Source organism: Schistocerca nitens, chromosome 1, assembly GCF_023898315.1.
Source record: "Schistocerca nitens isolate TAMUIC-IGC-003100 chromosome 1, iqSchNite1.1, whole genome shotgun sequence".
NCBI classification, from domain to species: domain Eukaryota; kingdom Metazoa; phylum Arthropoda; class Insecta; order Orthoptera; family Acrididae; genus Schistocerca; species Schistocerca nitens.
Genome location: NC_064614.1, coordinates 434,873,721 through 434,889,632, shown reverse-complemented (window position 1 = coordinate 434,889,632; position 15,912 = coordinate 434,873,721). Strand labels below are relative to the sequence as shown.

Genomic DNA, 15,912 nt, shown 5'->3' with positions numbered 1-15,912 from the left:
TGCTTGTATCGATATGAACCAAAAATGGTCTAGATTCGCGATTCCCGGAATGGATGAACTATTTGCATATAAAATTAAGTTTGTACGGAACATTCGGTGCGCGAGTCCTACTAGCACTTATTTTGACTTTTTTTTCCTTTAAAAACAGAATATGACTTTCTAATGTTCAGGACTACCCTTCACAGTCTGTTGCATAATTTCTGTGCGGGAACTAGTTAACCGTAGATTACTAAACCCTCGTAAAATTACGATTGCAGTAGGATATAAAACAGGAAATTTGTACTTAATTTGGTATGTAACATACCACTGTAGCTCTAACAACTGTAATAAACTCGTGCATAATCTATAAATTATGACTTCCTTTCAATAAAATGTGGAGTTAGTGAAATTTACGACGGTTTAGTAGCAATGTGACACCCCTCCCCCGTTATTTAAGTGTTCTGGAGTTAAGAAAGAACCCGTTGTTGCTGTTTAACAGGTATTTCAAAAGCAACAGCATTACTGCGCAGCGATGAAATGCATTTCATCGCCAATGTACTCTTAATTAGCGTCGTCTGTTTCTCCTTAATTTTCGGCACAGTAAAGGGCAGCTTTTCGTGAGTATTGCCGACAGCGTGGAAACAGAGCACCTACCCGGGGACTATCGCCAAGAGAAACAAATGGTGTGCCAACGCGTTCTGTGATAACGCGAGAGCCGTCAAACAACAGCACTGTACGTAAGGACGTGTCAACACGGGGCGGCGCGGCGTGGTGCGCTGCGCTGGCGCGCCGGTCATCCCCTCCACCGCCGCCACCCCGCGGCCCGGCGGCCACGTCGGCTGTACAAGGCGCCAGTCTCTAGTTGCCCAGCGTGCAGCCGCCGCAGTGGACGCGTAGACAGCGACTCGGACACAGCGACAGCGCAATGGGTCTCCGCGGAAGCTCCGCCTGCGTCAAGTACCTGCTCTTCATCTTCAATCTCATCTTCGTAGTGAGTGCTCGCATTTATCTATCGCTCGCGCCGTCGCCCGGACATGAACAGGAAGAAACAGCTATGTCTCGTGCCGAGGTTCATCGGGGTAAGGTGTCATTCGGATTTCACTGCGCGGCATCGTCAAGGCCACGTGCACCCCCAAGTTCGTCGGATCGGCCTACTGCTTCTCTTGTGTGGTGTGTCACTTTAAGCGCGCTCGGCGTGTGGGCCATCGACTTTCCCGCGACGCCGCAAATCTGCCCCGCCCCTCTCCGTGTTGCCGCTTTCTTCAGAAATTGTTGCTTCAGTTGCAGTGTGTAAATCTAGATGGTAAAAGCTCTCAAGAGTTTGCTAGTCGGTGATCTTCCACACTTAATCAGGAAGTTTAGGAGCCACACACCACGCGGAAGCCTTGTCCACCGCTTTTTCCTGTTGCAAGCACGTGAGTGAGCAGCTTGTACCGGGCAGCGGTGACACGTTGGCCCGCCTATAGTGAAAGTGTAGCTATGTGTCCGTGGCAGCAGACTGCAGCCTCAGTATTACTAATGTTAGACGGTATCCAAATATAATTTGCGTGGTAGTGACGAATGAGGCTTCCGAAAAGTTAGTTGGTTCAGATGGCGTGTTCCAATTAGGCTAGCTTTAGTAGCCTGGTATAAACATACGGTTACTTACACTCGTGCGTTCTTTTGACTTTGTAAAAACCAGAAGTTTCTCCGTTTTTCGTAAGAGCGTACTGTAGTCAAAATCTTTCAGGGTGTATAGCGTATAATTCGATAAGAACTGAACAGTGGATTCAAGCTTTATTATATTTTGTATCGAGAAACTTGGTTGACATCGCTTTTATACTCGGGCATTCACTCTTCGGCACAGTTTCATTTTTAGTCCATGTTGTGACCAGGTAGATATTAGTGATACAACAAAATCTTGTAAATGTCCGTTACTTTCGCGTGGACTGACAATGGTACTGCTGTAGTATGCTTCACGACTCAAAATTGCCAGTTTTAGCCATTTTATTCCATCGTTTTTCAGGCGACATCCAGAAGGGTAATATTTCTTAAGATGTTAAGTAACCATACTGTCATCTTCAGAGTGAGTCGGTGATAGAATAAAACCACTTGCTATAATCTCTACTTATGAGCATGTGGCACTTGCCTTAGTTTGTCACATATGGAAAAATACCCTGGAATGTTAAGTGATGTCCAATTTAAAAAAATTGCGATGGTACCAAGCAAACTGTCATCAGTGTCTGGAAATTGCCACTGAATAAAACCTAAATTTCGGTCACGGTTGCAGTGCACATCGTCTGTATTCGGCGAGTGACTTTGACACCTTACAACACTGACGAAAGTTTTATTAACCTCTGACGGCAAAAATATTCATTTACGTGAATGAATTTTCTAAAGGAGCTATTTACCAGAAAGTGTTATCTGCCCATTTTATATCCTCTAATTCTTCCGCCACTGTAACAAAGGGTATTATACCTAAACGTAATTTAGCTTTATCCATCTTTTTGATTTGCAGCTCCTTGTATTGACAGTGTTTGCAGTTAAAATTTTTTCGTTTTTATTTTTCGTTACATTTGGTGAGCATGAATTTTCTGGACCACTTTTGTTAATTATGACAGGCAGCTTGTCATGTTTTCGTGTGTCAAGCACTTCCCTTCTCAGATTCATGCTGACAAGGGAACCTCCCCATCGCACCCCCCTCAGATTGTTATAACTTGGCACAGTGGATAGGCCTTGAAAAACTGAACACAGATCAATCGAGAAAACAGGAAGTTGTGTGGAACTATGAAAAAATAAGCAAAATATTCAAACTGAGTAGTCCATGTGTAAGATAATCAACATAAAGGATAATGTCACCTCAGCAGTGCCGTGGTCCCGTGGTTAGCGTGTGCAGCTGCGGAGCGAAAGGTCCTTGGTTCAGGCCTTCCCTCGAGTGAGAAATTTAATTTTTTTTTCAGTTTGTCACACTCTTATGTTTTCATCACTTTTTTGGGAGTGATTATGAAATCCACAAGGAAGCCTAAACAGGGCAAGGTAGAATCTTTTTACCCATTCGCCAAGTGTACAAGTTAGGTGGGTCGACAACATATTCCTGTCATGCCGTCACCAGTGTCGTATAGAATATACAAGACGTGTTTTCCTGTGGAGGAATCGGTTGACTATGGCCTTGCGATCAACTGTTTTCGGTTCCCATTGGAGAGGCACGTCCTTTCGTCTACTAATCGCAAGGTTTTGCGGTGCGGTCGCAAAACACACACTAAACTTGTTACAGTGAACAGAGACGTCAGTGAACAAACGGACAGATCATAACTTTGCGAAAATAAATAAAATAAATTTTTTCACTCGATTGAAGACTTGAATCAAGGAACTCTTGTTCCGCAGCTGCTCTCGCTAATCACGGGACCACGGCACTGCTCAGCTTACGCTGTCCTTGATGTTGCCTATCTTGCGGATGGACTACTCAGTTTGTATATTTTGCTTATTTTTCCATAGTTCCACACAACTTCCTGTTTTCTCGATTGATTTGTGTTCAGTTTATCAAGCCCTATCCACTGTGCCAACTTATAACTAAATCTGAGTGGGGTGCGATGGGGAGGTTCCCTTGTGAGATGTTGTGATGCATACGTAGCTATAACAAGTATTTTCCACAAATAACGTAGTAAAACACTTTTCACTACACCAGAATAGTGTTGTGGTTTGTGAAAGTGTTCCAGAAAATTCATGCTCACCAAATGTAAAGAAAAATAAAAACGAAAATCCACTGATGGCACAGTGGTGCCGAAACATGTTTGGGTACTGCGAAAAGCGGTGTTTTGCATAATTGACGGACCTCAAATTCAAAAAAGTAATTTAGATTGCTTGAAGCTAATAGTTACACTTGAAGCCTCGTTCCTACACGATACCGTAGAGTACGTACAAAATTTGACAATGTTGAAAGTTTTGTGCTGGCAAGCTTGCATGGCTAGAACCAGCGCTCTACCAACACCTGGCTGTGGGTTTGCAGCCAGGAGCGCGCGCTCGAGGCTCGCCTGTGGCGTAATGAGCAGTCTGAAGCTAGGCAGGCCGTTTCCACGGAGAGATAGCGCCTGCTTGTCCCCTCACTGCTTTCCATTTCATGGAGGCCTCACTGGGTGCTGTTCGTACGGCCGGCCGAAGCAGCTGATAGGTAAAATCCCTGCAAGCGTCTAGACACCAGTGTATACATAGCGAAGGTAAGGACGGGTGGGCTATGGCGTGGTAGTGGACGAACCACGAAGTCTTGGTTACGATTGGTTAATCTGTAGAGTAGGTCAAGGTCTGCCCTAGCTTGGAAGGTACCTGGTTGAGATGAAGCTAACGAATATGAAATAAAGGATGTAGTAAGTGATCTGTAGCGTAGCTCAGTGACTAAGTGCGCGCCACATTTAACGCACGTTTTAGTATAAAAATTAAAAACGGGTAAAGCCACAAAAGCTGCATCAAAAGTCTGAGTATTTCGGTGCATATAGCGGACATAAAGTACGAAAAAGGCAGCCGGCCGTAGTGGCCTAGCGGTTCTAGGCGCTTCATAATGGAACCTCAGGACCGCTAAGGTCGCAGGTTCGAATCCTACCTCGGGCATGGATGTGTCTGATGTCCTTTAGTTAGGTTTAAGTAGTTGTAAGTCTAGGGGACTGATCACCTCAGATGTTAAGCCCCATAGTGCTCAGAGCCATTTGAACCATTTTTGAACGAAAAAGGCAAGGCGGCCACTACTTAGCTCGTACCGACGAGTATATTCTAGTTTGCAGTATTGTGAAGCTGTGGCGACTAAAGTAATTTTTCTGTTGCGTTTGCATGAAGTTCAGAGTATTCGAAACAGCTGTAGTGTTTGGGAAGAGCATTCCTCGATGGAAAGCTTTCGGTGAGATTTGTTTGTGCCATGGCTTACATGGTATGATGTAGACACAGATGACACGGTAACCTAAAGCACACAGGGCAGGCAGGGAGGGGCTGGAGCAAGAATTAAATCTGGTTCAGGTTAGGGCCGCTTTCACCAGCGTTCCGCGTCTAACATCGCTGGCTTGCGATTACGAAACCAGCCAGCAGGTGGCCGCGTGCTATCAGCTGCCAGCAGGTGCTAACACTTACATTTCCTACCTGCAAGAACAGCTTACTAATCTTGCCACAAACCAAAAGGCGGTCTAGGGCTCGACCAGCTTCGGAAAGCTGGTAAAGTTACAGGACTGCATAGGGAATAAAACACTGAATATAGTTAAAAATATTTTATGGAGGTGTTGTACAGCTTTAATGAATGTTAAGAATAGCATTAGCAATACAGAGCTGTAACGGTATAGTCTGTTACAGACGATCAATTTCGGTCTAGTTTCGTACAAAAGTACAAAACATGTGCAACATTTAAATATGCAGCTGTTACGCGAAACATTAAACACATCTTACATCACTGTAACAAAGTACGTACGTTGTTATATAGTAACCACAAAATGCAAATGGTTCGTAATTCAATTATTAATGTAACATGCATTTCGAGTTTGTGTAAACTTACTGATAATTCTATTCACTAGCCGGTACATCTTTACAGTGCCTTAAATGCTTCATTGAATATTTCACCTACTTTTAGTGGATGAGTATACCGCACAAATGCCTGGGCAGTTAAATGGACGTAATGCTACGTATTAGCTAATTTCAATGATGGAACTGTACATCTGACAACTGCTATTCTAATTACGCAAAAGCATAGGTAGTATGCTTTCTTATGTGTTTTCTTCGTGTAAGTGAAATGTTTAGCATATGCCTATCTGCAGAATGAGGTGACATACACAAAGGCAAAAAATAGGTAAGATAGTAACATGAATATGTATAAACTGCGCTACAGGTACTCAAAATAATAAGTTGTATTTTTAATAAAAATTGAATAAATACTTCTATAACCACAGAATTATTCACTAGAAACAGAGCATAAATCAGTTATTAGGAAGAGGCCAGATTTTACAGCAAACGTTTCACAGCTTTGTCATTTAAGGTATCGCGTAGTAATAACTGATAAGGGTCATTTCTTTTTAGCCTCAGGTCGCTAAAGTGTAGTGTGGAGTGATGTTTTCTTAAGGCAGTATGTCTGTTTCTAAGTATGAATGTACCGAAGTAAAGATAAAATAGCTATGCATGATTGGTAGACACTTTCCAGGATAATGTTTACTTCGAAACTGACAGTGAAACATTTTTCGTCTGTCGCAGTAGATGAAACAATTTTGTTAAATGTTTTGTTTCTGCAGCGTATATTTTAGGGAAATAATTTGCCCATCAGAGGCACTGCATTATAAAGACGAGTAGAACAGCACAGGAAAAGATCCCTGAAAGGAAATAACGTTCAAGGAATCTGTTGGTATTTAGTTTTAGCTCATTGATAGCATGTACTTGCTAATACCTTGTATGGCGCAGTATCACACGAAATTCAGGAAGAACTAAGTGCGGTATGTAGCAGGCAGGTACTATAAACTTTCTTTGCGCCGGGAAATGCACACATACTCAAAATTGTTCATGCGCTCTATGGCCAGGCTGGCAAATATAACACGCTGTTTTATTGTGCAGAAAGATCGCCGGTAAACAGTCTAGCACTGAAATCGCTGTGGCAACGAAGCTTGATTGAAGCTAGCCGGTCCTTGACGCCATATTGGAGCCGAACACTTGCTGGCCGGTTTATGTAACAGGATTAGTCAGGGGTATCACTCTTGACGTATCGGATTCTTAGCACGAAATGCATTGTTTCTGTAGCTTCAGTGTATATCTCTAAGATACCTATGCTTAAAGACAGCAGAAAAGATTGGTCAGTTAAGTCTGAATGTGTTTGTCCGCCCATGAAACAAGTGCAGAATTAATTTTCAACAAGAGTAATTACATTTTAAGTTTATATTTTTCAGTTTAGAAGTTAACTGTAGCATTTTCCAGTGTTTTTGTAACATTACTTAACTAGTCTTCCCAAAATCGTTGTTCTGAACATAACAGGGAACTCGTCAGAGAAAGGAATGTGACTTGTAACCTATACAGTAAAGTGGGACCTAAAAGGTGTGCAACAAAGAGTTTTACTCAGGAGGTAAAAGATGTACTTATTAAGAGCAAGTCATTATTAGAAACCGGACCGTTTATTTGAACGAAAAGTTCCCAGGGTCCTTGGGTATGCACCTGAAGTTCCAAAATGCACTGTTATCACTATATTAAAATCGAATAGTGTTAGGTTAGATTAAAATGGTTTACCTGTGCTAAATTGTAGTTTCGTGGTTGTATGGTAGTGTTCTATATTTGTGCTGCCAGTGCGTGTTAAGAACGCGTGTCGTTAGTAATACCTGCCTATTTGTCAGTGCTAATGGTGTTTCGCTTTCTCGACTCTCACGTGACTGCTAACAGAGGCACAGAATACGCTGGCGGTACCAACGCCGTGTGTAGGGCTACAGGGAATATGCCAGTTTCCATAACTTACATGGGGCTGTTGGAGAGGCATCATGCCACTTCAAATATTCAGTAATTGATAAATACACCCTGTATATGCAATGTAGCTGATTAACTGTTCGAAACTGCTAAAAGTAATGTTTTAAAAATATAGTATCAGCTTAGTGGTTATTATAGAACGTAAACTTCGTATTACTAAGTTATCTAAGGGTAAGCACGGACACAAATCACGTAATGCTCGTGAGTTTCCAAGTTCCACATTGGCCAACAGTTATGAAATATAAACGCAGAGAGCAGCAATCAGTCGCTTATGAAACATTGTGATGGACTAGTTTCTTTAGACTTATATTCAGGTGAGACATGCAGAAACTTACATATTTATAGCAGGACGCTGGGAACTATACAGTTGTTCACTGTGGTAAGAAAGGAAACGCTTTCTCACCTCGTATGTTTCATGGCAAGTTGTTAAAAAATAAATTCCTTCACTTGCTATAGTGCTGTGGGCGACTTGGTGTTAACAGGAGCTACCATTTTGATCACGCCGAAATCATTCTGCGACAGTAAGTAAATAGTTTTTGACAGCTTTCCATGTAACCTGAGGAGATACGCGTTTCCCATCCCGTCGCAGTGAAGAAACCTCCAGTGTCCAACATCGCCGTATAGATATGCAAATTTCTGCCTCATTTGAAGAGCCCATGAAACTAGTCAATGAAAAATTTTTCATAAGCAGCTGGTTACAGCTATGTTTTCATGTAGTTTACAGTATCCACAATGGAGAAGCTTATTTTATCCAGTGTTCTACGCAACTTGCAGATATTTGCTTATTTGCTGCTAACCATAGTGTTTATGGCAGGGTGACCAACATCTGGAAATGAATTTTGTATGTAGGTCACTCCGTTCTGCAGATAGGCATATGCTAAACATGTTACTTCTTACACGAAGAAAAAGAAACCTACAGATACTGATTTTATGTCTTTCATACATATCTTGTGGCACGGTAGAGAGGTTTGTAAATGTTAGGAACTTTACAATGCGATACGCAGCTGTAACGGTATATTTCGGTCTAAGACCAGGCCATCACTGGCGTCACTATACGCAAAAATTGTGTAACACTAAAGTATGCAGCTGTTACGTGAAACATTAAATAGATCACATCTTATATCACTGTAACAAAGTCCTTACAAAACCATTTCAACTAGGCATTTGCGTAATGGGAATAAGTTGTAGTTGTACATTGCTGCATCATTGAAATTAGTTATTAATACTTAACATTGCCGGCCTTTGTGGCCGTGCGGTTCTAGGCGCTTGTCTGGAACCGCGTGACCGCTACGGTCGCACGTTCGAATCCTGCCTCGGGCATGGATGTGTGTGATGTCCTTAGGTTAGTTAGGTTTAAGTAGTTCTAAGTTCTAGGGGACTGATGACCTCAGATGTTAAGTCCCATAGTGCTCAGAGCCAATACTTACCATTGTCTATTTAACTTCCTAGACATTTGTGTGGTATATTCATCCACTGAAGAAAGTAGGTCAAACATTCAATGAAGCATTGAAGGCAATGCAAAGAGATACAAACTACTGAACAGATACGTCACTTTAGTTTACATTACACAGAAACACAATCCATATGTTAAAACATCGATAATTACAAACATAAGACTATGCTTTCAAGGGAGATGTAGTTGCAATAAATTTAAATTGCACAGCTACATCGTATTTCCTTGGAAAGAGTGACTGGGTATAAACATGAAAAACTGGCATACTTTATTTTTACTCTTAACTCATATGGTATATTTCGTGGTAGCTCCACAATTTAGCGAGTCTTGTTGATAACTTTATACCACCCCTACTGATCGGTCCGAGACGAACGCATCCGTCGAATGCCTATACTGACCAAATCAAAAAATGGTTCAAATGGCTCTGAGCGCTATGGGACTTAACTGCCGTGGTCATCAGTCCTCTAGAACTTAGAACTACTTAAACCTATCACACACATCCATGCCCGATTCAGGATTCGAACCTGCGACCGTAGCGGTCACGCGGCTCCAGACTGTAGCGCCTGGAACCGCACGGCCACTCCGGCCGGCTATATTGACCAAGAAACAATTAAACAGCCCTCTCTCATGATCTCTTCTATACGCATAAGCTGTCAACTTTTCTCCACTCGCATTCCCTCAAGCCAAACTGTCTACTTCCCATAGAAACGGGCAGAGCGAAGTGGCGCAGTGGTTATCACTCGACTCGCATTCGGTACGACGACAGTTCAAACCCGCGTCCGGCCAACCTGATCTAGGTTTTCCGTGATTTCTCTCAATCTCTGAAGACAAACGCTGGGATGGTTCCTTCGAAAGGGCTCGGCAGCTTTCCTTCTCCACCCTTCTCTAATGCGAGCTTGTGCTCCATCTCTAATGACCTCGTTATTGACGGGACGTTAAACACTAATCTCCTCCTAAATAGAAGCACGAAGAGGAGAAACAATAGTATGGATTAGAATATGAAAATTCTTGGAGATCTGTCGGGTAGGGAATTTGGTCTACAGTACTTCGCGGAATTAGTGATCACTGGCGAAATATGAAACAGGCGGTCAGGAAGGGAGCTGGGAAAAAAATTGTTTTAAAACGAGAGATTCCGGGAATACGGGACAGTTTGTCACTTTAATTGGAGATAGCATCTGACTTAGGACTGCGTTCAATCAAATCGCTGGGAACAGTTATCGTGCGCATAGTTCACCACCGTTCCATCATTTTGATATTTCATTAGACTTTTTACTACTCGGATAGTCTAAACAGAAACAAATTGCAAGGTTTGTATATTGACTCTCCTGCCCTTCTGCTTGAGAATTCTCCCGTTATTTTCCTGTTGAGATTACGCAATGGCTATGGCTGACAGGTTTTACGAATTACTGACACGTAGCAGTGTCGATTGAACTTACGCAAACGTATTCAGGTGCCTTCGGACAGAGATGGTTTTTAAGTGAGCTTGGGCGGTAGCGTTTGGCAGCGGTGGCGGGTCTCTGGCCCGCGGCTGCCAAACCAGTTTGCTCGCATAGCAGACAAGGCGAGGCTGCCGCCGCTTAGGCGTAACGTAACGCAACGGGGCACGCGTCTTGGGCTGCGATACTCGTCACCGAGAACGCGTGTTGAAGCACCAGTTAGGAACACAAGCGTTCAACCACCACACTATCCGGAAAAATGTGATTGCACTGGACGTTAACGGATCATCACATACATACTTCAAATGTTGCTCACTCAAGGTGGAGCACCAGCTTGAGTCGCAGGTCAACCCAATACTGAAGGTTGTGAGGGGGAAGTTGGCATTAGTGTTTGAAATTCAGTAGTAAGGAGCTAGCAAAGGTAGTTCATTAATGACCAAATGTGATATTAGAGCATGTGTGAAGGTGTATAGTCATTGCCCCCTCGCTCAGTTCGCGAATGAAATAAGACAGAAAATCTAAAATACTGGTACTCGGCCAAGCTCTGTGCCGTGGCTTGCGGAGTGTATGTGGCAACCGGTCAAGAACAGTGACGAAACTCAGAAATGCAATACTCGATAAAATTCGACTTGAAGAATTCAATGAAATTGTATTAATAGTTAACCTTCCTTTAGTTATTTTGGCAGTGAATTCCATTATATTCTGTAAAACAGTAATATGGACATGCAGTTCTCCCTCGTCGAAAGTTACCAGCTAATTATTAGTCCATTGAGCGGTCACTTTCTTGCCTTTCTAAACGCTTTGACTCCTCGTGTAACAAGTCTTTTTCCACCACAAATATTTTTTACTTAATGTAATGCATAAGACATTCGAACCTACATCAGGCAAAATTAGTACTAAAGTCAAAAGAGAAACGTACGAGTTAAAATGTTTCATTATGAAATAGGAATGTAAAATGACATTGATAAAATTGGACAAGTAACATTAAGTACAATTTAAGGAACACAGCTTACAGAAACATAGAATCATAAATTGACTAATAAGAGATAGCAATAAATTTCGTCGAAAAAAGTGTTCAGTGCCAGCATTCATTATACCTGAACTTTTCTTCAGTTTATTGGGTTTCAGGCCGTGCTCATCCACCCACCTCAACAGTGTAATGTCAGCTGTGACGATACAAAAGTAGGGACAACACAACAGATCGCGAGTGGAGAAAAATCTCGGACCCGGCCTGAAATCGAAAGCGGACTCCTTCGCTTAGCAATCCACCGTGTTGATCGCGCAGCTACTGAGGCGGACGTGCAAAAATGTTTTTTACGATGTAAAGCACTGCATTGCAGGCTTATTTTCTCACGGTATTGTTGGCGATGATATGAGCATATACTTTTTGCTCGTATGTAGTTTACACAAAACTCCTGGGTCACTCTCCTGCACTTTGCGTACTTTGATCAGGTTGTCCGTCTCTTATGCTCGCATTTGCGACTCCAGCACAATTGGAGGAAAAACTTCTACCATTATCGTTTGTCTATTGGGAATCTATACATGACAATGTGCTTAGTGTCTGAATCTTACATTACAATGCCCTTGAGGCATGGATGCCTGAAAAAAGTTTTGACGTGGCATTCAAAGAAAACTTTACCTTGAACAACTCGAAAGATGTGGTTCTTAGCGAAAATGTTTCCCAGTAAAAATTAAACTATATCAAATTTCTTTCAAAGATGCTATTCATTTTTATCTAGGACTAATAGTTGTAATAGTTTCCACGTTCCAGGGTATCGGAAAACCACTATTAAAGTGGTTTAAGGGGATGTACGCAAAATTGATAAACGTTTTTTTGCCAGTGGATAGTTCTGCAGCATTTTAGGAATGTCTCAATTTTTCAGAGCTCAATTCGTGCTACAAATAATAGAAAAGCTCTTGTTTCAACCAATGCGCAGACCACGCCCCCTCTACATAACTCATTGTTTGCGAGATATTATGTCGTGCCATCAGAGAAGGCATCTGAGTAGAGCTGTGAGCCCATTTACGATCAGATTTATTTAAAAAAATGCGCACTTCACAACACACAACACAAACGAAAACTTCGATAACTTCATTTAGAAGAGACCCAGACACTACGCTAATGTACTGTTATTGCAATTTCGTCATGTCATGCTTGTCTGGTGTTCATTGATGGTGACACTGGAAGAATTACCACCCTTACGAAACTAGAATTTGATGCCAGTTGCTTCACTGAAAACCTACTGAAGACTGATGTCCGTATTGCTAGTTCCAAAATCAGTGATCACTGCCAAAAGGGCACGCCAGAAGCATCACACTAGAAGAGCTACGTGAGGATCAAAAAGAGCAAATAAATCGGGACGGCTAAGACTGAAGTTCGTTTTTCTAGCATAAAACATAATGAAATCTTTCTAAATTTACCACAGCTCCCATTTCTCAGTATGTAACGAAAATTTTTTACTGAACCATTGCAGGTTAAACAGTGAAATTTGCTACAGTCTTTGTGCAAACTGTAACAAAACTTCCTTTGGTACAAAATTTTTCAAGGTGCTATGTATTTAAATTTTTGTGAAATAAAAATTGCTGTCATATATATATAAATTTATAAAATTATTGCGAGAGTTCAAAGACTGATATCAAACTGGTACAGATTTGTTCACCTAATTACTAAGAAACATTTTGAAAATAAGTAAACTCTGGAAAATGTTCATGTGATCGCGGGATCAGAAAGTATCTAGCTGCGTCCTTATATTACCAGTTGTAAATTGAAAAATCCAGATTATAGCCAATAACACAGTAAGTGGGTTTTGATTTCTCTAACAGTGAAAATTACATTAGCTATTATGTACCAGTGTATATTCTCATGTCCCACTTTAATGGTATAAAATGTTCCCTGCTAAATGAAGTGGATTAAAAACAAACATTACATGATTGTTCCTACTCAGCATTCCCTGTAATGTTCGCTAATGCGGGCAGACCAAATAACCTCACCCAGCTCATGTTTATACAGTGGAGCTACTTCATTTCCACTGGCTAACTAGCTTTTATTTACAAAACTTAAGCAGCTGGAGCGGTCAACTATGTAACACTGAAGAACCTGTCCCAAGAGAGTTAGTAAATGTCGGTTTCATTGTCTGACCTGTCCAGAATACTTCCTGCAGCATGAAGAGTATCAAATGCGTCACTCCAGCCTCAGCTCTCCCAATACCTGCAGAGGCTCAGAGGCTGTCTGCAACAGAAGTAGGTCCCCTAGTTGTCGTGGAAATTAACATTTCAACGTAAGTCAGTGGGTTACAGCAGAGTACTGTTCTAGATTTAAACATGATCAGTCCTATTCCGTGAGACCTATTGATACACACATTGCAAGACGCGCTGTGGATGCGTGGTAAATGGCGCCACTCATTGCAGCCCACTCTAAAAGTGCCAGGAATTTCTTAATGAAAAAGTTGTGCACTCTACCAGTAACACAACGGTGAGAGAAGTTGGTTATTAATTAGTCACAAAATGACAACATGGGTACACAGCTTTACTGTGCGATTCCAACGATGGACAGCAGAGACGTGGTGCACTTAAGAATACTATCCGATCCCCACCAACACTACGAAGCAATGACAAAATCATACTTCCATATTCATTTCGCAGTCATTCTTTAGAGGAACGTAACTCTTAATAAAAGCTCACTGAACTGTAAATAAGTATTGATTTAATGAACTGAATAATTCCTACATAAACATATTCAGTTACCTTACTTTGTCTGCTCAGGTAAGAGAAAAGTCTGGAGAATGGTGGTGGGGTGTAGCCTCCGTAAACTGAAAAGCGAGCAGCAGCAGTACTGGGGCAAGTTTTTTTCTGGAAGAACATTAAAGCTGTCGTACAGGACGACTGGTAACAAATTTCCCCTGCGGCAGTGTAGATCAGTGTGCACACACAACATTCAGATGTTCATAGTTTCTTGCAGTAGTTGCATTAGCTCAAATGTTCCATGTAGTGCTGACGCACTTCGTCGAAAATGCACTCTAAGGCAAGTCTGCGTGCTGAATCACCAGTGATTTATAAGTCGCGCTGCGGAGGCTCGGTGTAACTTTGAAACATCCTTCAGTTGCTTCTTGTGATGTGATGGGGTAGACGATGGGGAATTTGCTGTTTTCCGGTTTGCAGAACGAAGGAGGAACTAGATGATCAGTCCGGCAACGTACCCTCACCTGCCCTTCTACTATTCACCCCAAAACACAATTTATCCTTTAATATGGCTCTACTACACTTACTGTTGGACGTGGTAATCTTTTAATTTGTTCTTGATTCATTTAACAATAGACATTAATTTTATACCGTTAACACTTTTTAATAAACTGCGATTTTTTGAGGCCTTCAACGTGGAACTTAGTCATAGAGAAAAAACAAGACCTTTTTGTGGGAAATTTAATGTAATTTTATATAGTAAAATATTTTAGATAGGAATCGCAGTTTCATTCTTCACGAAAATGTTCGCGACGCTCCCTCCTACTATTCTGCGACTAGAAATGTTTTCCCCTAATTTTGCTTCGTTGACTGGACTAAAACGGATAGGTTCACTGATCCAGAATGAGATTTTCACTCTGCAGCGGAGTGTGCGCTGATATGAAACTTCCTGGCAGATTAAAACTGTGTGCCTGACCGAGACTCTAACTCGGGACCTTTGCCTTTCGCGGGCAAGTGCTCTACCAACTGAGCTACCGAAGCACGACACACGTCCGGTACTCACAGCTTTACTTCTGCCAGTACCTCGTCTCCTACCTTCCAAACTTTACAGAAGCCCTCCTGCAGGAGTGAGTCGTGCTTCGGTAGCTCAGTTGGTAGAGCACTTGCCCGCGAAAGGCAAAGGTCCCGAGTTCGAGTCTCGGTCGGGCACACAGTTTTAATCTGCCAGGAAGTTTCAGGTTCACTGATAGTTAGCAGATACCTACGTCATTCACGTGTCTCCGAACGCATTGCAAAAGCGACGCGATGACACTATGCAGAGCTGTTCCAACGAAGACGTCAGCACCATCACAGCAGTTCGGCATAGTCCGCGGATTGCCGTATTACTCCAGTTCGTGTTGTACGTTGTGGTGGTTGTAATTTACAGGCTTTTTCACTGTTGCAACTCTGAAAACAGAGGCAACTGGGGCAACAAACCGAACAAATCGTAATTATTCTGTAACGAGTCGCCGAAAACAGTGGTCCTTTAAATCAAATTTATTTATAGCTGATTTAGCCTGACCAGATAAGGGCCTTGAGGTCCTCTTAAACATTACCAGGAACGACACGTATAAAACATTAATGTATAAAAATAATACATAACAATCACAATAATAATTTGCATTAATAACTAGCTTAGTGCCCACTGCTTCGCACGTGTAGACTGCATAATCTGCAGATTTTTTCTTTAATCGAATTTTCAGATTGCAACGTCTAAATTTTTCACGCCAATTAAGGTCATAGAAGCATGAGCTGCTCCTAATGTACTCCTGATCAAAAAGCGATTCTGGTAACTGGAGTCGAAGGTTTGTTAAGCATGCCTGTTGCGTTTTTGTGGTGAAATTTCCATAGAATCTTTAATCACCGAACACATCTTTTATATCT

General features: G+C 41.9%; 1 protein-coding gene across 1 annotated transcript in view; it reads left to right on the top strand.

Annotated features, from left to right (window-relative positions):
* The first annotated feature begins 817 nt into the window (after positions 1-817).
* Positions 818-15,912, top strand: part of LOC126251263 (CD63 antigen-like) — a 54,316-nt gene continuing 39,221 nt past the window's right edge. Inside the window, exon 1 of the mRNA XM_049951625.1 lies at positions 818-970. Coding sequence (XP_049807582.1) covers positions 905-970 — 66 coding nt within the window. The 5' untranslated portion in view covers positions 818-904. The remainder of the gene's footprint in view (positions 971-15,912) is intronic.